The 25580-nt window shown below is 34.6% G+C and overlaps 1 protein-coding gene across 2 annotated transcripts in view; it reads left to right on the forward strand.

The window, feature by feature from the left end:
* NCKAP1 (NCK associated protein 1) overlaps nucleotides 1–25580 on the forward strand; it is a 100595-nt gene that overhangs the window by 39797 nt on the left and 35218 nt on the right. For both annotated transcript variants that reach the window (XM_032637442.1, XM_032637443.1), the window contains exons 7-16: nucleotides 260–397; nucleotides 1223–1271; nucleotides 5303–5459; nucleotides 8422–8478; nucleotides 11146–11242; nucleotides 11624–11730; nucleotides 12481–12613; nucleotides 15029–15110; nucleotides 17058–17116; nucleotides 23419–23564. In XM_032637442.1, coding sequence (XP_032493333.1) covers nucleotides 260–397; nucleotides 1223–1271; nucleotides 5303–5459; nucleotides 8422–8478; nucleotides 11146–11242; nucleotides 11624–11730; nucleotides 12481–12613; nucleotides 15029–15110; nucleotides 17058–17116; nucleotides 23419–23564 — 1025 coding nt within the window. The remainder of the gene's footprint in view (nucleotides 1–259; nucleotides 398–1222; nucleotides 1272–5302; nucleotides 5460–8421; nucleotides 8479–11145; nucleotides 11243–11623; nucleotides 11731–12480; nucleotides 12614–15028; nucleotides 15111–17057; nucleotides 17117–23418; nucleotides 23565–25580) is intronic.

Genomic DNA, 25580 nt, shown 5'->3' on the forward strand with positions numbered 1-25580 from the left:
TAACATGATTTCTTGAGCTAAGCTTTTGCTGAGGAATGCAGAATCTATGTAGCTTCATGAAGTTAAAAAAAAAAAAAATCTAGAGGAGGATAACTGGAACCCACCTCAAATATTATATGGAGCGTAGTTGTAATTACGCTCTTATTGTTTTACGATGATACAGTTAGAAACACACAGCAGTTGTAGCTGGAATTTAAATGGAAATTGAAAAAAAAAAAACCATTTTATTCCTCAACTTTCTTTTTTTCTATTTAATTAGTCTCTTTCAGATGCACTGATTTCTCTTCAGATGGTGTATCCACGAAGGAATCTTTCAGCTGACCAGTGGAGAAATGCTCAATTATTGAGTCTCATCAGTGCACCCAGTACAATGCTTAACCCTGCACAGTCTGACACTGTATGGTTCTGTATTTTCTTTTTTGAATGAAAATAGTAAAGTTGATTTTTTAAAAAAAATATCAGTTAAGCAGTGCTATTGCAGTTTTTCTTCTAATAAGTATTAGCCTGTCAGTGAAGTTTATTTATTGTAAAATGCTCAATATTAAAATCATACCATTTAGTTTTTGTATTTCTAGATTCTGATGTTAAGTTAGTAAAATTAGTAGTACGAGTATTTTCTTTTAAGGTTTAAAAATTTGCTTAGCCTTATTATGGTAGAAAATTTGGAAGATTCAGAAAATTATAAAGAAGAAAACAAAAATCATCCCAAATCTCACCAACTAGAGAAAATCGCTGTTGTATTCTGTTACATTTCTTTTCAAGCTTTTTTCTGTGTATATGAACATAGATGTTACGCATATGGAGAATACACACACATAATTACTGATTTGGGTGAGACAGTGAACATCGAGGTACATAAATCTTTTCTTTAACTTGACTAAAATTTTATCCTTTGGAATACTGCAAACTCTACAATAGACTTGGGAAATTTGGAACTAGTCATTTACCAGATTGAAAACAATTTAGCAACAGTATTTTTTAAAGAGAAGTTTCAGGGTGTGTAAATGTGAAAGAGGCACAGCTTTCATTGTCCTTTATGGACTGCAAGTATAAATATAGGTTATAAAACTTTCATCCAACTTTTCAAATATGTTGTGGTGGTATTTGAACCAAGAGTTGAGTAGTCAGACTTCTCAGGAGGAAGAGAAGGAGGAGTGACTCAGTACAGAATATTTTTTTAAGACTTTCTTTAAGCCACAAATTTATATTTTCTCTTTTTAAGATGCCTTGTGAATATCTCTCTTTGGATGCCATGGAAAAATGGATTATCTGTAAGTAAAACTGGTTAGTTTTTGATTACCCCCTCAGGTTTAAGTTTTAGAGAAAAATAACAGGTAACATGTATTACTTTTGTGCCAAGCACTGTACTAAGACTTCTATGTACATTACCTCATTCAACCCTTATACTCACCCTGTTAGGGTAGATGGTCTATTTTATAGATGAGGAATCTAAAGTTTCGTCCACACAGCTAGTAAGTGACAAAGACAGAGAACCCACACTAAATCCAAGGCTGATGGTCTACATTATATTTCCTCTCCACACGGCCATCCAAACTAAATTTTTATTTTAATTTTAATGATTTTCTTCATATTGCATTTATTCAGTTAAAGTTTTTGGTCTTAATTTACTTTGGTATATGTAATAGATAACTCATATGTTTGCATGGGAGATAAGATTACTTGTTTGCACTCCTAGGAAGTTCACAAACTATGGGAGAAATAGACACACAGATATAATATAAATGAGAATTGCTATAATTTTTTCTACCACCCCAGGTCCACTGGCAGAGGGGAATAATTTTGAGCAGTTTGTGCTTTTTAGTTCTTATAGTTCTTGTTTCTTAATTTATTAACATTTAGGTACTATTTGATGACTTTTTATTATACTGTTTCTAAAACTGGTGAAGGACCAGTTTTTCTTTTTTAGTGATTTTTAGATTGATACTTTTATAAAGTACAGTGGAACTGAATTACTGGAATTATCAGATAAAGTAATAAGCAAAGACAAAATAAAAGCCCACGTTTTAATTATCAGATTCAATTTAATCTAACAATTTGATTGTTATTAGGTTTCTACTTATAAATTGCTGTCAATGAAAAGTTTTCTAAATGAAAGTTTCTAAATACTCTTAGTTCTCTACTTAATCTCAGTATGCACTGGCAGTTTGAGTAGCACTGTTATTAGTATGAAAGAGGAAGAATTTAGCACACACCCCCTGCCCTTAGCCATTTTTATTAATTATAATTTTTATGTTGATCAGGTTTGGATGTTTATATTTTCTTTTATAATGGTAGTTAAGGTTTTCGTGCTTTGTTGATTTAAAAACACAACTTTCACAGTATTGATTTTGCTCAAAAGTATGGTGATCCTTGACTGTTGTATGTTTATGGATGTGTGGATAAAGAACTAGTGTGATTAGTAGAGTTAGGTGGCATGAGTGACCTCTAGCATTAAATAGGACTGTTTCCCCGCAGTCTTTACCTTAAAAGGGAATGCTGAATACAGGCTTTGTGTAATGAGCCAGGGATGCGAGTCAGAAGACAGACTACCTGGAGGATAGTCTGGATACCTGGGCATGGAAAGGGAGGATACCTGGGCATGGAAAAGGCAAACAGATTTGGGATAACCACAGTTGCCCAAAGTAAGGAATGTTTACTCAGTTTTACTGCTTTCATTTATTTGAGCCTTGAGTAGAATTAATAGAATTAGGTCAAACTGTGCACTTCTCTTTTTGACATCAATTCCCACTCTAGGACTTTCTATAGAAGATGGTCTACTTTCTTTAGAGCTTTGCTCTAGATTAGTTCAAAGGCTAGCAGTATCACCTAGGAACTTGTTAGATATGCAGAATACTGATCTCTACCCTAGACCTACTGAATGAGAAACTCTGAATGGATCCCAGCAACCTGTGATTTAATATGCCTTCCCAGTGATCCTGCTAGAAAGCTAAAGTTTCAGAGTCACTGGTCTAGATTATAGCCTAGGACCAAGCATTGTTGAGGGTCTGGAATGTTGAGGACCCTGCTCTTTTGAATGCAGTTACACCATAACTTATCCTGATATTCTTTTCAGGGTCCGTTCTTACTCTATTAATTACACTAAGAGGACTCCTTGGGAAAGACCTCTTTTTAAATTGATAGTACAGTCTTTCTTTCTTCAAAGATTTTCTCCAACTTTCTTGTCTAGTATTGGTCTTCTATCTTGTTTTCTAATATTTTTATAGCTTAAAAAAATTTTTTTCCTGTCCTTTTATTAGGACCTTAGTGGGGAAAGGAGGTTAATGTGTGCTTCAGTTAATAAATTGTCTTCCTAATCTTGGGCTATTTTAAATTAATTTACCTTTTATTGACCTTATCATAAACAAATGAATATATCTTAATGTATAATGTGACTCATATCTTAAAAAAGTAAAATATACAGTAACCCATAATGAAACTGATAATATTCTCAGAGAAATTTTATTATCAACAGCAATCTTGTGAATCTAAGTATACATTGAGGTACAAGGCACTAAGTGAAATTTCATTGTACTAAGGGGATTAGAGTATAAAATGTCAGTACATGGGACTTCCCTGGTAGCACAGTGGTTAAGAATCCGCCTGCTAATGCAGGGGACATGGTTTCGAGCCCTGGTCCGGGAAGATCCCACATGCCACGGAGCAACTAAGCCCGTGCGCCACAACTACTGAGCCTGCTCTCTAGAGCCCGCGTGCCGCAACTACTGAAGCCTGTGTGCCTAGAGTCCATGCTCCGCAATAAGAGAAGCCACTGCAATGAGAAGCCCACGCACCACAACGAAGAGTAGCCCCCCCACTCGCTGCAACTAGAGAATGCCCGTGCACAGCAATGAAGACCCAATGCAGCCAAAAATAAATAAATAAATAAATTTATTTATTTAAAAAAAAATGTCAGTACACGAGGCAAAAATTTTTATAAAACTTCTCAAGGATTTTTAAAATTTTCATACAGTATGTTCTATTTCTTTGGTTACATACTAGATCAAATAATTAGGCTTGCATTTAGGGGCCCTGTTGTATGAAAAACATCTTAGTATATTTCAGGAAATTTAAGGAAGTTCAATGTACTTTTGTTTTTGTTTTTGTTTTTGCGGTACGCGGGCCTCTCACTGTTGTGGCCTCTCCCGTTGCGGAGCACAGGCTCCGGACGCGCAGGCTCAGCGGCCATGGCTCACGGGCCCAGCTGCTCCGCGGCATGTGGGATTTTCCCGGACCGGGGCACAAACCTGTGTCCCCTGCATCGGCAGGTGGACTCTCAACCACTGCGCCACCAGGGAAGCCCCAATGTACTTCTGTATGTATGACTCCTCAATATATGCTTAAGAGTTAGCTCGCTTGTATAGTGACCCTTTAAAAGGAAGGTTGAGGTAAGAATAAAAGACAAATGGCAAGTTAAATGTTAACGATTCAGGAGTTTAAAGATGGGAGTGACTATTGAGAATCAGAGGGAAATCTCAGAAAATAGGATTGAATTTGTAACTGGCCAGTACAGTACCTAGTTTATAATACGCACTCAGTAATGTTGAAAGAATGAAAGATGAGGTTCTATGGCCTAGAGTAGAGCGCTAGGGAGGACATAAACAAACATGCAGCATTACACATTTGTGTAGGATTTCTAAATTAGATGACAGAAGGTAAAAGATACTCAAATTCATATGATAGGGAGCAGCGTAATATATTGAAAGAATATTGGACTTTAATGGTAACTGCTTGAGGCAAAGTCTAGCTCTAATACTTTATTAGTATAACTTTAGTCAAGTCATTGACCTTCATTTCTTCAATGATAAGAAAAGGATACCACTGGTTCTTTCTACACTATAGGATAATCATGTCAAAGGACTTATTTAGTAACTATAATTTGCTATGAAAATGTGAGATGCTATTTAATTTCTTCTGGAGATTTAGAAGAGTAGATTAGCTTTTTCAGTTTTTGTAAAAACTAATGATTACTGTATTATGTGTGAATTGGTAGCTTCTGATCTCTGGCTTAAAGTATCTTTTACTCATTTTTTAAAACCGCTTCCTTCTCAACCCAGAAGTGACATTTTCCCCCATTTCATCAGTGTAGGTTCAAAGCACCGGTTTTGCAGAGTACAGAAAATTATAATTGAAAAAGAGAAACATTGCTGGTATCTTGTATGTATATGTATTATTAACTGTCACTTAAAAGCCTCAGTTTAGTGATTTGTTAATGTTTCTTTATTTTTAAAAAGCTACCCTGTAACTGAAATAATCTAACTTTGGAATACTTTTATATTTGCTCTTCTTTTTCATTTGTTTAAAGTTGGATTTATTTTGTGCCATGGGATCCTAAATACTGATGCAACAGCACTGAACCTTTGGAAGCTAGCTCTTCAAAGTAGCTCTTGCCTCTCTCTCTTTCGGGATGAAGTTTTCCACATTCACAAAGCTGCGGAAGACTTATTCGTAAACATACGAGGGTATGGCATTTTCAACTTTTTTGTCTTTTTTGGAGAAGAGTAGTGAGTGGAATATCTATTAAAGTTTTGGGGATAGAGATGGATCATATTACACAAGAAGATATAGCCTATACCAACTTACCAGCCACACCAAGTTGTTTTTAGCAATGATCCTGATACTTTTTACAGGTAATTTCACAGGTTAAAAAATCTAGTGTTCCTGCCCTTTCAAAATGTACATTCTAGGAGAAAGAAGATATGTACTGTTTTGCATATTGTAATATGGTTTTAGACATAAATATTACTAAAAGCACAATGTACATTTTAAGAGTTGAAATTTTTAGAAGTGCTATTTTACAAGTGTATTTTAGAATATCTTGCATTTAGAAAAGTATATGAATCAATCAAAAACACTTCATTAAATTAATTATAACAAGTACAGAAGTCAGACACTGCAAAAGGAAATCATGTTTCCTTATAATAAGGAAGTATTCTAAGTAATTAATTCCCTGTAACACAAATGATCCTCAAATTTGTTTTCTTGGAATTTTTAATGCCTGCATTTGTTGAATTCAGGCTTGGTTTTTAAATGTTTTGAAATTAGGAGCATCTAAAATATCCTGGGGGTCCCCCGAACCTGAAAATATTGAATAATTGTGTTGGGTTTGTCAGCAGCTTCACAGAAGTGAAATTTACCTACATTTGTTTCATATCCAATTCAGTAATGTCCTAAAGAAATTGAGATTTTTAAAAATCTATTAGTTGTTAAAACGTAAAGCTATGTCTAGTACTGACAGTTGAAGCCACTATACTGTCTCAAATTTTAGTGGGCATGTGAAGTACCCTGGGATGCAAATTAAAATCTAGGTTCCTGGGCATCACCTCTAACCTTCTGTATCTCCTTTATCTGTATCTTAGAGAGATTAAAGAAATCTGCCCTTCCCCCCCCAGTAGTTTATTGAGGTAAATTTACAAACAGAAGAATGCATAAATTTTAGGTGTACAGCTCAACAAGTTTGCATATGAATACTCTTGGTGACCACTTAGATGAAGATACAGAATATTTCCGTTATCCCCAGAAAATTCTCTTGTGCCTCTTTCTGATCAGTACTGCCACCCCTGATCCCTCTCCCTCTAGCCTTCTCAAGTGACCACTGTTTTGATTTTGTCACCATAAGTGATTCTGATATTCTCATGCAGGTAGTCTCTCAGTCATAGTACGAGAAACAGTACCCTCTGTATTTTTCAACTCTTAGTTCACCTTTTATTATATAGGGTGGAGTACCTGGAAATATCCTGTGTCGTTGTGAGCTTTGTCATTTTCTGATTGATTCAGTTCAAAAATCCTGAAACTTACGTGATGTCTTAGCATACTGACATCCTGTCTGTGGAATTATATTTAAATATATGTAAACATTTAGAACCAGACAGTCTCCATATATCGAGTGAGCATATGGTACATATGGTACAGATAAGTTAAATGGCATCATGAAACTGATTGTCTTTTTGTTACGCCTTTTTTTTTGTCCATGCCACATGGCTTGCAAGATCTTAGTTCCCTGACCAGGGATTGAACCTGGGCCCACAGCAGTGAAAGCCCTGCATCCTAACCACTGGACTGCCCGGGAATTCCCTTGTTACGCAAATTTTTGTTAAATTTACCATTTAAGAATCTCTGTATTTAAAGTTGAAAAGTTTTAATTTTTTATTAAATCGTGAGTGATTGATCCAACTTAAAATGTGAATTATTATAGTAATTACAAGTCAGACCACAAGTATAAAAGCTCATTATTTATACAGGTCAGTGATTACAGAATTAGTGTATTTTAGACATTTCCCTAAAGAACACAAAAATCTTAGCGTACTTAATTTAGAAGTTGAAGTTCTTGGTCTAAGTGGTTTTAGCCAGGTTGTCAGGAAGATAATTTTTCTTTAACATTTTAGGAATTTTGAGTTTTTGCGTTTAGTAGTAAGGAAATTAACATATATTTATTAGCGTTTATTTTTTAGATGGTACCTTTAAACTGTTTGATGTTGGTGTTCAGTTTCTTTTATTTAAATGTTTTTAATTCGGAAAAAAAAGTGTTTTTTTTAAAAATGGTGAGTAAAAATCACCCATAATTCTGTTCCTTCAAATGATTTAAAGTAGTCAAATGCTTTCCTGCCCCAGTTTTCTCCACCACAAAAGCCGTATTCCCAAACAGTCACTAGTATTGATCACTAGTATGTGTCCTTTGAGAAATTTTTTTATGCTTACGAGATAGCATAAAAAGTCAAGTGATAAAAAGCCAGAAGTAAGGGCTTCCCTGGTGGCGCAGTGGTTGAGAGTCTGCCTGCCAATGCAGGGGACATGGGTTCAAGCCCTGGTCTGGGAAGATCCCACGTGCCACGGAGCAGCTGGGCCCGTGAGCTACAAATACTGAGCTCTGCGCGTATGGAGCCTGTGCTCTGCAGCAAGAGAGGCCGCGACAGTGAGAGGCCCGCGCACCGCGATGAAGAGTGGCCCCCGCTTGCCACAACTAGAGAAAGCCCTCGCACAGAAACGAAGACCCAACACAGCCAAAAATAAATAAATGAATAAATAAATTTAAAAAAAAAAAAAAAAAGCCAGAAGTAATAGCTTTGTCAGCACTTCCAATTTTTGGAAATCACTGCTTATTATATTAGAAGTATAATTTTAATGTCTCTATTGGGGGTTTAAGGAAGTGTATTTAATAAAATAAAAATCTACGTGGTAAATTTTAATTTTATTATTGGATTTTAATATAATATGAGATTTATTTTTCTAAGAATAGTTGATTGGATACTTAAGGTGCTAGAAAAGGATGTGGATAGACTTCTTCCATGTATTTCCAGTTTGAAGGCCAGTTTTTCTTGTTGATAATAAGACATTTTTAATTGACTAGTATTTGACTAACTTATTTTTACTGTTATTGACCAAATTAAGATTAACATATTTCCTTTTTTTTCTTTTTGCTCATAGCTATAATAAGCGTATTAATGACATAAGAGAATGCAAAGAGGCAGCTGTGTCACATGCGTAAGTAGTTCTAACTTACCTGTGGATCTTTTAATCAAGAATTCCTTTCTTAAAGCATTATTTTGTTGAAGTGAGTGCAGATTAATGGTGTGTAAGATATGGTCGTAGAAGTGAAGGACTTTCAACCAGTGAGGAATAAGTTTATAACCTCTGTATCTGTACCAGAGTACAGTGTATTAACACCAACATCTCTGTATTGGTGCTAATGCAGACAGATTTTAAGTATTTTTGAATTGTTTTTAAAAATGCTGTAAGGAGTATTATACAGAGGACTTTATTTTGGTATCATTCAGTTCTCTTATTGCCACTATGCTTTGGTGCCAATACTTTGCAAGTTATGATGATTTTTATGATACTTCATGAAAATTGACATATCTTTACACTCTCCCAAATGATATTTACTTTTCAAAGTATGTTAATCCCATACCTTTCCCAAATTTTAGTAAATATATTTTATTAGTAAATATATAAATTAGTGTATTTAAGATGTTTGAACAACTTTTCAATTTTCTCATGAATAATTTGATATTTCATTTAATTGTTATGTATGATATACTTGTATAGAATAGTTTCTCCAGTAAGTCTAGGTAATGTAGAGATAACATTATCTGATATTTCAGTATTTCTATAAGGCAGAGAAAAGATAAGCACCATTGTCACAGGTAAAAATATAAAACCACAAGAAGTTTTAGAATTTAGGTTTAGGCTATAAAATGGATATTGGGAATTTAAATCATCTTTATTCATTGCTAACTGTAGTATATTATTTCCCATGCATTTTTTCACTGGAATAAAGTACTTACATTATTATAAAATGATTCTCTAGTACAAATAACATACTTTGGAATGTGTTAGAATTTCTTTCCTGACCTACAGAAATACATATGATTATGACTTATTCATGTGTTAGATAGACCCTAGGCAGATATATGGTGTCTCAGCTATCTTTTATAAAGATCTTTTAAAAGTAAGGCATTTTTATTCCCTTTATTTATTATATAAAACAGGTATAAATAGTGAGGAGTAGTAATTCTTATCCTTCATTAACACGTCCCATGGTACTCCATATTTTCTCTCGATGTTAATATTCCTTGCAGCGACCCTGTGTAGCAAAATAATCAAAACATTTGCCCACTTTCTTCTTAGATATTACACCAGATGTGTTTATTATTGTCAGTTAAAAGAGAGCTTGTCATTAGAATTATACTGACATTGTAAAGGTACTATATATTAGGCATCATGAAAGATGTATTTTTTGAGTCAGGTGTCATCATCCCTGCTTTATAGATAAGAGGCTGAAGCTTAGAGAAATGGAACCTAAGGTCACATAGGCAAAGATTGGGTTTTAATGTATCTTCTAAAATTAATCTGTTGTGTCACAGCTTAATTTCTGGTGTTGCATATTTCTTCTATCAATACTTAGTTTTTTGGCATATGGTGTGTGTGGTGTGTGTGTGGCCGTTTATTTTTTGCAACTATCTAAATTTTAAAACTTTTTTGGAATGGTGTATGTTTTGAATAGTATGAGTAGTTGGAATTTATAGAATATTCTGTGATTTTTTTTTCCTTGTTAATGTGTGAGAATAAATTTTTCTAATTTGTATTTTATTTTTAAGATACCTAGTACATGAATATTTATGATTATCCTTTCCTCATCTTTCTGTTTTTGAACAGTAGCACCAAATAGATTTCATCCCAGTACCTTATTGAATATAGCTTTTATTTAGTCAGTTTCTTTTTTGTTGTTTTGTTTGGTTTTTTTTGCGGTACGCGGGCCTCTCACTGTTGTGGCCTCTCCCGTTGCAGAGCACAGGCTCAGGACGTGCAGGCTCAGCAGCCATGGCTCACGGGCCCAGCCGCTCTGCGGCATGTGGGATCTTCCTGGACCGGGACACGAACCCGTGTCCCCTGCATTGGCAGGCGGACTCTCAACCACTGCACCACCAGGGAAGCCCCTATTTAGTCAGTTTTATATATTTAATAGGAATATTACTTAATAAAGTAGGATATAGATTATCAGATATTTATTGTAATATTTATTGATTCTATGTGGGGGTGACAAGTGTATACAACAGAACAGTGCTTACTTTTGAGGATTTCACAGTATAGTTTATAGAGTGCTAGTCTATATGGTACTAAACTGGCAGAAATTACTCAGAAATAGACATCTGTGTATTGGGAAATACTTCTTGAAGGATTGGTCTTGAAGTTTGGGTAGGATTTTGATAGCTAGAGAGAAGAAAATAAGCATGGTTAAAAACAGCACAAGAGGGCTTCCCTGGTGGCGCAGTGGTTGAGAGTCCGCCTGCCGATGCAGGGGACACGGGTTCGTGCCCCGGTCCGGGAGGATCCCGCGTACCGCGGAGCGGCTGGGCCCGTGAGCCATGGCCGCTGAGCCTGTGTGTCCGGAGCCTGTGCTCTGCGACGGGAGAGGCCACAGCAGTGAGAGGCCCGCGTACCGCAAAAAAAAAAAAAACAGCACAAGAAAGGCAGAGATAAAGATGAGATTGGAAAGTCACTTAATGACAAACACATAGAAGATATTTGTAAGGGCTTCTGTTTCCTAAGAAAACTTTGGAAGTTGACCCTGAAATGATGTTATTTAATTGCCAATAATAAGTTTACTAGAAACAGATAAACTGTAATGGTGGGTGTCTTTCCCTATAGCGGTTCAATGCACAGAGAAAGACGCAAGTTTTTAAGGTCTGCACTGAAAGAATTGGCTACTGTCCTCTCTGATCAACCTGGCTTGCTAGGTCCCAAGGTAATTGATTTAATCCTTATTTCAACTACAATCAGTGTGTCATATTAAAATTAAAAAAATTTTTTTCTTCTCTCTCTGTGAAATTTTACTAAACTTTGAGTCAGGGACTACATAAGTGGATTTTATATTTAGCTGAGAGTGGATTTGCTGACTTGGCACTCGTAAATCAGACCTTCCTGCATTTTCCTCACATCTTGCTTATGTGCATGCTTTCCCTGATACATTGAAATTTTCCTCTGTTTTCTCATTTCTGTCTTTTAAAGTTGGTATTATCAGTTTTGCTAATGACTTTTCACTTGGAGAAAGATTATGAATACGTTTTGTTTTTAATCTTTGCATGAGAGTAAATAATGTTATTATTATTTTTTTAATATCTATCAGGCACTTTTTGTTTTTATGGCATTATCCTTTGCCCGTGATGAAATTATCTGGCTACTTCGTCATGCAGATAACATGCCAAAGAAGAGTGCAGATGACTTTATAGATAAGTAAGTTAGCAACATTTAAAAAGTATAATTTTTGTATATTTTGATTTATGGGCTATGGAATTTGGGGACTAAAGTAACATTATTTTTAAAAACTTTTTTTAAGGCTTTTCATATTTGTCGTAATGGAGGGAATATTTATAATATATCGTTAGGTGATATGAATTACAATGCAAAGTCAATTTTAGCCTAGAATTAGGGCTTTAAATATTTTCTCTTTAGTACTCTAGGTGGTCATAGAATTCTTGTTTGTTTTCTTGCTATAGTATAGTATTTCTTATGGAATTCATGTTTCAAAATTATGTACTACACAAAAATTTGAATAAGAATCCTAATGGAGTTGCAACTGTGTCATTTGTAATATCTTTCTCTCATTTTAGTCCATGGTCCCTCAATACAAGTTAGGTAAATGAATCAGAGAAATAAGAGCATACAGAAAAATCTTACTTCTCCCTAATACTGTAATCTTCTTTCATTTATGATTTTTTAATGATGTATTTATGAAATATCCTCATTTTATTTTTATTTTGTGTTTTCCTTTATCAGTCTTTTATTCTTAGCTTTCTTTTTTTGCTTTCCATGATTTCTTTATTTATATGAAATAATATAAAAAGAAATTAGTTGACATTAAATATTTAGCAATGCTTTTTCTAAGGAAAAAACTTAATGTAGCAATATCAAAGGCATTTCATATTTTCCTTGATAACAGTGAATTTAATTTTTGAAATATTTTTCTTGAATTTTTTAAAAAAGGCACATTGCTGAATTAATATTTTACATGGAAGAGCTTAGAGCACATGTAAGGAAATACGGACCTGTAATGCAGAGGTATTACGTGCAGTACCTTTCTGGCTTTGATGCTGTTGTCCTCAATGAACTTGTGCAGGTAAAAAATTATGTCATATTCTCCCTTTTGTTCCTTATTTCCCTCCTCTCTAATAACTGACTTATTTGCTCAGTAAACATTTACGAAAGTAATCTTTTGCCAAGTGGTGAAGATACAAATGTAAGTAAGTCATGGTCATATTTTGTTAAGGGGATCATCATCTAGAGGGGCAAAAACATTTTCTTGTAGTTCAGTGTGATGGGCATTATGCTTACGTGTGTATAAAACTCATAGTGAACACATGCAGGGGATAATTCTTTATCTTGGGGGTGGAGAGGTACAGTAACCAAATTATAGAGGGTCTTGCAAAGGAGGAGGTTAGTCATAAATCAGATTTAATACTTAGGAAGATCACCCTGACTCAGTGTTGGTGATAGATTGCTGGGGGCCAAGTGAGGATGCAGAGAGATCAGAAGAAAAATTACTGTAGTAGGCTAAGTGAGAGCTGTTGAGAGCCTGAACTTGGGCAGTGGCTATGGAGATCAAGAAGAGTTCATGGAGACATTATAATTGATAATTAAGTATTAGAGGAAAACAGAAGATAAATCTTTTCGCATAGTGTGTTAGAGAACGGTGAGTAAAAAAAAAAATTCGTCTAGATGCCGTAGTTTAATAAAATGTCCTAATTTTATTTTCAGTTTGGATTTTCTTCTATTGACTTTTAGTCTTAGCTTTTTTCATTTTTTTGCTTTCCATAATTTCTTGATTCAGTCTTTTTAATCTTAATATAGAGTTACTTTTATGCCAAATAAATTGACTGTAAGGAAAATAATATTTCAGTGTTTTCATTTTAAAAATTCAGATGTCTATAAACTACTATAAGCTAACATATGGTACAGAGGAAGAGCATCACGAATTATCTTTATATTAAGACTACTCTAAAACTAGTCGTTTTCCACATAAATAACCATACTTTGATATCTGAATTTTCTTTCAAACCTACCTAAAAATGCAAATTAAAAAAAAATTGTTTACCCTGGATTATATACAGTTTATAGTTTACTATCCTAAACTAGTTTATTTCTTTTATCCACTAGATGGAGCTCATATGCTTCCTTTAATAATGTCTATTAAAAGAGGGGATAGAAAAGCTGATTTTATGCTTAGAGTGTTATTGCTTTGCTGCAGTTTTTTTTGGAATAGTTATTACTTACCAGATAAACCAAAGTCTACTGTGCTATCACAATCTAAAAAAGTAAACCAGACTCTTGGTTTCATGGCATTTTGAAACTTACTGTGACTAGTTGGATATTTATTAATACATTTTACAGATTTATGTTAAAGTGTTAGAATTTTTAAGTCACTCCATGTCTTCTGGTGTCTTTTATATAAATTGGATTTTAACAATACTGAGAAAATTAATTTTCTATTTTTTCTGGGATTATAGTAATAGTAGTAGCAGCAGAAATAATAATACTAATATTAATAATTGGCAAATTTATTGATAGTATATTACTTCTGTACAACAACTCTGTGACGGTAGGTATAGTGAAGAAAAAAGACCTTATGTAACTTGATCAGTATTGCACAGTTCATGAGTAATAGAGCCACTATTTGAACTCAAGTCTTAACTCAAATGTCTGAGCTTTTTACCACCCACTTCTGTTGTAAAGTATATGCATAGTGTTTTTAACCATTTGTTAGGATTTAAATTTAGAACTAAGATTAACCTGTTAAAATAGTTCATTGTAATAGGTATTAAATTTTTTTAAATTGTGGTAAAATATACATAACATAAAAGTTACCATTTTAACCATTTTTAAGTGTATAGTATAGGACATTGTATACATTTACGTTGTTGTATAAGTCTTAATGTTTTGAAAATTATTTATGCTTTTTGTGAGCTAAGCATCCACTTTTTAAAAAGTTAATCATTTAGCATCTACTTTACATGCAGTTATCAAATATTCACTTTTTTTAGCCAGTTTGAGAGGGATTTTTTTTTTGGCCGTAATTTTGTTGAGGTAAAATTTATATATGATAAAAATCATCCATTTTTATTGTACTGTTTGAATTTGGGCAACTGTATACATTCATGTAACATCACCAGTCAAGATGTAGAGCATTTCCAACACTAAAAGTTTTCTTCTGCACCTTTGTAGTTGATTCCCTCTCTAGACCCCCAGCAACCCCTTGTCTGCTCTTTGTCACCTTTTGCCTTGTAAAAAAGTTTTTCCTATAAATGAAATTGTCATGATATAATTTCTTGTTTTTCATTTCTTTCAATTAGCATAATGTTTCTGAGATTCATCCATGTTATTGTGTGTATCAACCTTCCATTCCGGAAAGGAATGTTTATTGCAGAAAAATACTCCATACTGTGGATATGCAAGTTTGTTTATCCATCTACCAGTTGATGGACCTATGAGTTTTTTTCCCAGCTAGATGTTTTTATCATTATTTTTTGATTTTCAGAATCTTTCTGTTTGCCCTGAAGATGAATCAATCATCATGTCCTCTTTTGTGAACACTATGACTTCTCTAAGTGTAAAACAAGGTAATAAGTCTTTTAAATAAAAACATTTTCTTGTAATCAGGTTTCAAATTAGGTTATTAAGGAGAGGATTTAGCAGTTAGTTTTTACAGAATTACTTATCTCATTTTGGGACATATTTAACCTGTTCTCTTTTGTTTTAACTTGTTCATTCTGAAGCAGAGGTTTCCAAAATGGATGTGTGATGATTATAAAATCATAAGAAGTATAGCTTAACATTTCCTCTTATTCAGCAGGGGGAAGAAAGCATTTTGTAATATAAAAAAATAATAAAAATGAGCACTCCACATCGTAACAAAGTGCATATTTGGTCCAAGCATTACCTATGACAATAATGGATACCATTAATAAAATGATTAATCTGGGCAGGCACTTTATATGTATTATCCTATTTAATCCTCATCAGTGTTAAAAAGCTGTTACTACTTTTATTTGACAGATTTGGAAACTTAAGGTTTGAGGGTTAACCTCCCAATTATTTAACATGGTTTGCCCACACTCTAACAGATGTTGACTACTACAGTAGGATCTTAAGTTCAGGTCTGTCCATCTCAAAAGTTGATGTCATATAATAGACTGCCTCTCCATTAGTTGAATACTCTATTCCAGTAGACTGATATGATGTTCTAGTTTTATAATCTTTAAGTAAAAGGTATCAGAAACCTTGAAAATTTCTGAGTAATAAATTTATTTAGTTTTATTAACCTTTATAGTTATCACACTTAAGTAATGAATCTACTGTAACCTTGCCTGGTTGTGTTTGGTTTATATAAAGTTATTTTGTGGGACTTCAGCACGTTTCTATTTGCAGTTTCTATTTGCAGGATTCCTCATGCTCTATTTTAGGTCCTTTATATTGACGTGTAAGCAAACTGAGAGTCATAGGGTTTAGGAGAGAAGTCTGTACTTTACACTTCTCTTAGCATAACTGCCTCCTTTATCATCATCTTCATAGGATATGAGAATTATTTCACTCTTACCTATTAAATTATTTTTAAATTGCAAAATAAACATAATATGAAATTTACTATCTTATCATTTTTAAGTGTACAGTTCAGTAGTGTTAAGTATACTCACATAGTTGTGCAATAAATATTCAGAACCTTTCATCTTGTAAAACTAAAACTCTAAAAAATAACAATTCCCCATTTTCCTTTCCCTCCAGCCCCTGGATCCACTATTCTACTTTATGTTTCTATGAGTTCGACTATTCTAGATACTTCACATAACTGAATTGTACAGTATTTGTCTTTTTTGTCACTAACTTATTTTACTTAGCATAGTGTCCTCAACATTTGATCCATGTTGTAGTATGTGGCAGAATTTATTCCCTTTTTAAGGCTAAATAATGTGCCATTGTGTGTTTATATCACATTTTGTTTATCCATTCATCTGTTGATGGACTTTTTTTTTTTTTTAAGATGTTGGGGGTAGGATTTTATTTATTTATTTATTTTTGCTGTGTTGGGTCTTTGTTTCTGTTCGAGGGCTTTCTCTAGTTGTGGTAAGCGGGGGCCACTCCTCATCACGGTGCGTGGGCCTCTCACTATCACGGCCTCTCTCATTGTGGAGCACAGGCTCAGCAGTTGTGGCTCACGGGCCTAGTTGCTCCGCGGCATGTGGGATCCTCCCAGACCAGGGTGCAAACCCGTGTCCCCTGCATTAACAGGCAGATTCTCAACCACTGCACCACCAGGGAAGCCCCTGTTGATGGACTTATTGGTACTTCCACCTTTTGACTGTTGTGAATAATGCTGCTGTAAACATTAGTGTACACATATCTTCAAGACCTTGCTTTATTCTTTTGTATATATGTCCAGAAGTGGAATTGTCTTAGCTCTTAAATTTTAAAATGTGATTATAGGTTTGTATAATTACATTATTACAAATTATATTAATTACAACTTAATTACATTAATTTGGTTTGTAATCTTTTTTCTATTATTGTAGTTGAAGACGGGGAAGTATTTGATTTCAGAGGAATGAGATTAGATTGGTTTAGATTACAGGTAAGAATAATTTTCATTGTCATTCTGTTTTGTTATTGAATACCTTAGTTAACATGAAAACATAACTTAATATGAAAAAAATATTCATTATTATATACCTATTGAAAAGACTCTTTTTGTATAACTAACATAGTCCACTTCATGAAAGAAACTTTTTTTTATTGAGGTATAATTAACATGAAACGTTCTGTTAGTTTCAGGTATACAACATAATGATTCAATATATAAGTATGTTTTGAAATGATCACAGTAAGCCTAGTTAATATCCGTTACCACATGTAGTTACAAAGTTTAGTTTTTCTTGTGATGAGAACTTTTAGGATTTACTCTCCTAGCAACTTTCAAATATATAATACAGTGTTATTAACTATAGCCACCATCCTGTACATTACATACCCAGGACTTACTTATTTTGTAACTGGAAGTTTATATCTTTTGACTACCTTCACCCATTTCACCTACCCCTGACTCCCTGCCTCTGGCAACCACCAATCTGTTGTCTGTACCTGCAAGTTTGGTTTTTTCTTTTGTTCATTTTGTTTTGTTTTTTTGTTATTTTATATTCCACATATAAGTGGGATCATATGGTATTTGTCTTTCTCTGTCTGACTTCTTTCACTTAGCACAATGCCTTCAAGGTCCATCCATGTTGTCACAAATAGCAGGATTTCTTGCCTTTTTCATGGCTGAATAATATTCCTGTGTGTGTGTGTGTGTGTGTGTGTGTGTGTGTGTGTGTGTGTCCCACAACTTTTTTTATCCATTCATCCATTAGTGGACACTTAGGTTGTTTCCATGTTGTGGATATTGTAAATGATGCTTCAGTGAACAAAGGGGTGTAGATATCTTTTTGCATTAGTGTTCTCATTTTCTTAAGGTAAAAAGCCAGACATGGAATTGCTAGATCATGTTAGTCCTATTTTCAATTTTTGCAGGAACCTCCATACTGTTTTCCATAATGGCTGCACCCATTCCCATTCCCACCAATGATGCACATGGATTTCCTTTTCTCCACATCCTCACCAACACTTGTTATTTATTGTCTTTTTGATAATAACCATTGTAACAGGTGTGAGTTGATGATTAGTAATGTTGAGCATCTTTTTATGTACCTGTTGGCCATCTGTATGTCTTCTTTGGGAAAAGACCTATTCAGATCCTCTGCACTTTTTTAATTGATTTGTTTTGGTTTTTTGCTATTGAGTTGTATATATAGAAGACACAATTTGTATTAGTTGTTAAATTTGGATAAATATATTTCTCACTTATACCAATAAAAAAGTTTTGATTACAGTATCATATTTTTTACATAACTAGGTTTTTGGGCCACGTAGTCTTTGTTATAACTACTCTGCCATTGTAGTGTGAGAGCAGCTTTATTTAATATGTAAACAAATGGGCATAGTTGTGTTTCAATAAAACTATTTATAAAAGCAGGCAGCTGGCTCACAGACCATAGTTTACCATCCCCTGATCTAGTGCTAAAAGCTTCATTTTTCTGAAATGCAGAAATAAATATTAGACTTAAAAAGTTTTTATTCAAAATATAACCATCACATAAATAGTTTTGAAGGACTTTTTAAAATTCGAGCCTGAAATTTTTGTATGTACTGTAAATTTAATGATAGAATTTAATTGCCCCTTAAATATTTCATAATTATGGGAAAACTGTGGCATGGTATTTTCAATAACTGTATATTTAAAAATAATATATGTTCTCATTATAAAAAGTCAAAGTATCCAGAGGTAAAGTAGAAAAGGAAAATTCACACTTTTCCCAGTTTCATTCCCCAGAAATATTAACTTTTAATAATTGGCCTATGCAGTATCCTTTTAGATGTTCAAACCTAGTAAATGAGGTTATACTGTATACTGTTCTGCAACATAAAAAATTTTAAAGCGTTTTAATTAAAAGTGAAAATATAAGCACCATGTGTTTGAGGAAGAGATTTTTTAGATGAATACAGTCTCAGGAAGCACTCATAGAAAGAGCATAGTTTTCTGGCAGTCTGCTTAGTTCCCTGAGGTGCTTTTGCTTTTGTTAGGTTCTTTCCTTCCAGTGTCAAAATATATAGACACTTTTCTGTCTCTTGATCTGTGTTCTACAACAGCATATTTTTAGAAATTAAGATTTATAAATTAAGCCACAGTTTTAAGTAACTTGCCTGAGATTACAGAGCTGGTTAGGGGAGATCAGGGAAAGAATACTTGAGATACCCCATCCCCAAATGTTTATATGTGTATATATTATAGGTTATTTTCTTCCAGCTAAAATAAAGTTTAGAAATTAACATTTTCTTGTTTTTAAAAAATGCTCTGGGGCTTCCCTGGTGGCGCAGTGGTAGAGAGTCTGCCTGCTGATGCAGGGACGCAGGTTCGTGCCCCGGTCTGGGAAGATCCACATGCCATGGAGCGGCTGGGCCCGTGAGCCATGGCCACTGAGCCTGTGCGTTCCGGAGCCTGTGCTCCGCAACGGGAGAGGCCACAACAGTGAGAGGCCCATGTACCGCAAAAAAAAAAAAACCCAAAAAACAAAAAAACTCTGAAACAATACATAAGCAGTGCTTATAAAATGAATGAAAATAGAAGTGGAATTACTCTGCCAAAAGATATATACATCAAAAATTTTTAAAGTCATTACCACAAAGTTTGAACTGCTTTCAGTCTCTTACTCTTAGTTTGTGGGAGTGCCTAAACCAACATTTAGGTTCAGAGAATTTTAGAGATTTAGATGCAGTTCAAATCTACCCTTATTAAATACTTCCAGGATTCTTAAACTTATTCATTTGAAAAATTTACTTGAGAATTTTACCTTTGTCCAGTGCAGTCATACAGCAGAATATAAAGCATCTGAGTGAGCATTAGAGGTATAGAATTGATATATCCCTCTGTGAGATTTTTAAATTTTACTTAGCTTATAAATGCAACACTGTAATGACATTGCTATCTCTCTTCACATAGTCTTCCTTTGTTTATCTGTGTATCCAAATTTCTTCTTTTTTTTTTTTTTTTTTTTTTTTTGCGGTATGCGGTTCTCTCACTGTTGTGGCCTCTCCCGTTGCGGCGCACAGGCTCCAGACGCGCAGGCTCAGCGGCCATGGCCCACAGGCCTAGCCACTCCATGGCATGTGGGACCTTCCCGGACCGGGGCACGAACCCGTGTCCCCTGCATTGGCAGGTGGACTCTCAACCACTGCGGCACCAGGGAAGCCCAAATTTCTTCTTTTTATAAGGACGCTGATCATATTGGATTAGGGTCCACTTTAATGACCTCATTTTAACTTGATTACTTGAATGTAAAGACTCTTTACATTCTATGGTATTAGGGATTATAATTTTGGAGGACATAATTTAACCCGTAACATTGCTCTTAACCAGGATTGTGGCATACAGTCACTCAACCCCTTTCTATTGCATAGTAGGTTCTTATTTTTTAGTGATAATAGGTCAGAACATACCAAGGAAGAAATAATGGGACATAAAACTGAGCCAGAGAAGTCTTAACTAGGAAGAGGGGGCAGAAGTGCGAGGTCGGTGGCAGTGTCCAGAATCTAGGAGGTTTGCAGAGATTATTAAGAGCAGGTCAACAATGAGGGTTCTAAGACTACAGACTAGACCATAGGATGCAGGATATAAAATATTGACAGTAGTATTATATAATCTGTAGAAGAGTACAAATCCTCTTTTGGGTATTTTATAAATCTGGCTATGAAGACAAGGCATAAAACATGAAAAATTAAATAGCAGTTTAAAATTCTAAAAGCTTAAGTTGAAATATGCCACCAGCAGAGTATGATTAACAATTAATTATAGTTTTCTTAGGAAGGAGAAAGTTTTTTTCAAGTTGGAATTGCTAGTAATGGCTTTATAGAGAAAGCAACGTTTTAACCCAGACATTGAAAGATAGGTAGAATTTGAATAGGAAAATAGCTTACACAGGAAAGGGCAAGTAAAGAAACTTTTTAGTGTAAAGTATTACTACAAGAAGGAAAATATCAATATCTTCACAAAAGATATGAATGATCTGCGTTTGATCAGTGATTTGGTAGAAGGACAAGAGTTATTAGGTATAAGCATATGGCCAGAGAGAGATGTCCTGAGCTCTATAGATATCACTTCTTGAGTAGAGAAGGGCTAGAAGGATAAGCATTTGGGGGAATGTTATAATATGCTTTGTGCCTTCACTGGAGTCTTTGTAGTCTTAAAAGAAGAGTTCTCCTTCTCTACATGTATTCTCTGCCATTTTTTTCTGCTTCCTAAGGCATCTCATTCCACTGTGTCTCATTAGTCCCTTAAGCATCTTCAGTCACTCATTCATTTAGCTTCTTCTCTTCTGCCTTCTAATTTACTTGGGTTGTTCAAATCTTAGACTATTATTTAAACCAATTCTTTTTTAGTAATGTATGTTTCTTCTTCCATTGTTGTCAGGCATTTCAAATGAGTGTTTTAAATCAAATTATCTCATTTTGTCACCATCTATTTCATCTGAATTTATTTTCACAGTGATATTTTAATTCAGAATTTTTAAAATGAGGCTCAGTTAATGGAAGTCTTTATTGAACTCTTGGCCACTACTGGTTTCTCTTTATACTTTAAATCTGATGAAAGGTAAATTAAACTTCCGTTAGACTTAGTTTGTGATAAATGTCCAGAATATATCTTGCCATTAGAGTACTGCCATCATATTCCTCATTCTCTCCCCTTTACTGGCAGACACAAACAACAAATATAAAACTCTGCTTTGTGATGTGCCTGCCTCAGTGAATGGTAATTTCCTCCATGTAGAAGCTGAGATTTCCCATTGTAGAAGCTGAGGTTTGATTTTTATCCTACTTAAAAGGCAATAACTATTTAGTCTCTTAATATTTCATGGGTACTAGCAGAAGACATGGGGGTCTTGGATCAGAGACAAAGGACTTAATTCACTGCACAGGAAGTGGCATGAACATCAGTATATATACATCATTTTTCCCTTGCTTCCGTGTCTCATGTGGGTAGTACAGAGAGACCCAGATGAATGCTATGCATTGGTCATGTCTTGCAGCTAAGGAGGACTGAGTTTGAGGAACCCTCTGTTTTGTCATCAACAGTAAGCATACTTGCTCTTTGTTCCAGAGGGACACATTTCTTTATTTCTCAAGTTTGGTAGATGCAAATATAACCCCCAGAAATGGCCTGGATAGTGAGTGGTCTGGGCCTTGCGTTTTTGGCATATCCAGCAGGGTGTGTAGGCACGCATATGAGATTTATGAAGGAATGTCTCCCTAAAGCCAGAACCCTGGCCATCATCCATAATTCTCTGTTGCCTCTCACATCTAGTCATTCCCAGATTAAACACTTTTGAATTGTATGACCCTAGACCATAGCATAATCCTGTCTGGATTATTGCCACCACTTCATCCTAACAGATCTCTGCCTCCTGTTCCCTTTCTGCCCACCCCTCTCTGTTTCCCCTTCCACAAAGAATAATCTTTCTAAACAATAATTAGCTATCACACAGAACCTTCAGTGGTTCACCAAAAAGTTTAAATTCTTTAACATGATTTTCAAGGGTCTGCAGGATCTGGTTGAATCTCTTCTTTTACCATTTCCTTTCTCTTCTTTGCACTCTAACCACAGCCATAGTGAGCAGTGTTTTGTTCTGTAGGCACCCCTCCTATTCTTGTTCTCCACCCTTCTGAAATGTCCACCATCTGTGGGCAGGTTTCGCTTTCTGTGAGTTGGTACCTCTTTAGTGGAATTTCTTTCCCTCAACCTATCCTGATGGTTTCGGTTAAGACCTATTGCCTTTTTGGTCAACCTACACTAATTTTACCATCTTCACAGTGGTTTTCTGGAATCCATCAGTTAATACAATGTGTTATGTTATCCAGTTTTTAATGATTCAGTATAATCTAAAACCTCCCTGAATCAACATGTGCAATACCTACTTTCATCTTATGGTTTCCTATATATGTTTTCTCTTGAAATAGATTGAAAACCTCTTTTGGTAGGGACACTGTGACAATTCATTGTTTTATACTTTTGATGTTGTAACTTCACTTATTTTGGGCATTCAAGATGAATGACCCATGTATTAGATTCTGTTTTATGGACAGTATTTCAGTTTATTTAAAGAAATTCTTGATAGGAATTTCAAGTTTGGGTCACTGTAGACAATTTTTAAAAGGTGATGTTGCTCATAATAAACTTTAAGTATTTTTCAGTAGTGTGTGTTTTTCTTTTTGCTTTCCCCCCTGTAGACTTGGTCTATACCTAAAGTCATTACCTAAACTACTTTTGTTTTTTGCTTTACTTTACAGGCATATACTAGTGTCTCTAAGGCTTCACTTAGTCTTTCAGATCACAGAGAACTTGGAAAGATGATGAATACAATAATTTTTCACACAAAAATGGTAGATTCCCTGGTGGAAATGTTGGTGGAAACATCAGATCTCTCCATATTTTGGTATGTTGTAATTTTCTTTAAATCAGAATTTGAAATTTTTATTATCCAAAGGTATATTTCTTGATTATTTATGTTAGTGTGGTGCTTAATACAGTTCAGTAATAGACTCTTAAGAATAAATGGAATAGTGGACAGCTTGCCAATAAAATGAAGTTTACCAAGTTGGGATTTTATATCTGTTTTTCTCTATAAGAGCAACTCTTACTGATGTGAATTTATTTTTTACACTTTCTTTGAGGAGGTGAAAACAGTCACTTCAGATTGTGTCATTAGACTAAAGGAAAAAAGTTTTGGGTCAGGGTTAAATAGAGCAAACATTGGAAATTAAATAGCACATAATTTCACTCTGCAGTATTAAGTTAGACATTAATATTATGATGATGTGGTGACTATTCCCTCCATTGTGCTCCACTCTCCTTTGCTTCTATCATATAGCTCTTTTGTTATACTTAGTACTTTACAACTCTTTTTCTCCCCCACATAATATGGTTCTTTTTAAATTTTATTTATTTATTTTTGGCTGCATTGGGTCTTTGTTGCTGTGCGTGGGCTTTCTCTAGTTGGGGCGAGCAGGGGCTACTCTTCGTTATGGTGCGTGGGCTTTCCATTGCGGTGGCTTCTCTTGTTGCGGAGCATGTGCTCTAGGTGCGCGGGCTTCAGTAGTTGTGACACACAGGCTCAGTAGTTGTGGCGCATGCTGCTCCACAGCATGTGGGATCCTCCCAGACCAGGGCTCGAACCCGTGTCCGCAGCATTGGCAGGCGGACTCTTAACCACTGCGCCACCAGGGAAGCCCCATAATATGGTTCTTGAAGAAGGTCATGTTTTTGTTTCCTTAATGTCTAATATAGTTGGTACTTAATAAATATCTAAATGAATAAGTGAGCCTGATTGTAATAAAAGTAATAGACAGTGGTGTCAGGACTCAAACTTAAGTATTCTTACACCAGAGCTGTACAATAACAACTCTGTTTCTGCTTCCTGACCTTTTTTCCTTTAGGGAAGTTGATGGGAATAGTCTAGTAGATCCCTTTAATTCTAAAATGCTGAGATAGTCTCAGTGGATAGTGATAGTAGTTTCTTTGTATTGAATAGAGATCATTATGAAAAGTGTCTCGTTGCTTTTATTTTTTGGGGAAAAAACCAATCTACACTGATTTTTGCAGTTTGTAGTATGGCTTTAATTAGCAGTGTTACAGAAGAAATCCAAATCGCCAGGTGGGGAAGACATAGGGATCTCTTAATGCAACTCATGAAACACAGTTATCACATAACAAGTTTGTAAGAATTTTAAGGATTATTTGGAACCCTATCCTATTGTCTGACCCAAAGGCTACCTTGGAAAGAAAATGGAACATTTTACGTTTAGGTGTTTTTGAGCTACAGAAAGCTTCCTATTGCAAAAGAAGGATACAGCAATCAGAAATTCCTCTTCTCTTTCTTGGAAATAAAGGCACTTTGAATAATGTTTAAAATTTGCAAATTTTCAGTCATTTAATTAGTTTTTATCCATATTTTCTCTTAACCACATTCTTACTTTGTCATATCCAAGATAAAGACATGTTTACGACTTCTGTTTGTCTTCATTATTCCAAGATGTACTATATTTTATCACCTCACATTCTTTTAGATTTAACATCTCTTAAATCCGGAAGTAATTTAAAATTGATGGTGTGTCATTGTTTAATTGACAATGTTTTTCTTTCTTAGTGGTACATAAAATAATGGTGTTTCTTAAAATTGATAGTGACTTAGCTTTGATAAAATTTGATGATGTAAGATTTGAATGTCATATATTCATATGCCATAGATATGGTTTATCTTCTCTTTAATTTTTTTATTTAAAAATGTGTTGATGTTATATAAATAATATTTTTATTACTCTGAAATGATTATTGGTGTGTAAGAGATAACTCTTTGGAAAAATAACTTTTCTTTTCCTAAGAGAATAAATGCTACAGTTGGTAATTTTTACTCACTTGAATCAAATTAAATTAAATATAAGGTACTGGGTCA

Source organism: Phocoena sinus, chromosome 7, assembly GCF_008692025.1.
Source record: "Phocoena sinus isolate mPhoSin1 chromosome 7, mPhoSin1.pri, whole genome shotgun sequence".
NCBI classification, from domain to species: domain Eukaryota; kingdom Metazoa; phylum Chordata; class Mammalia; order Artiodactyla; family Phocoenidae; genus Phocoena; species Phocoena sinus.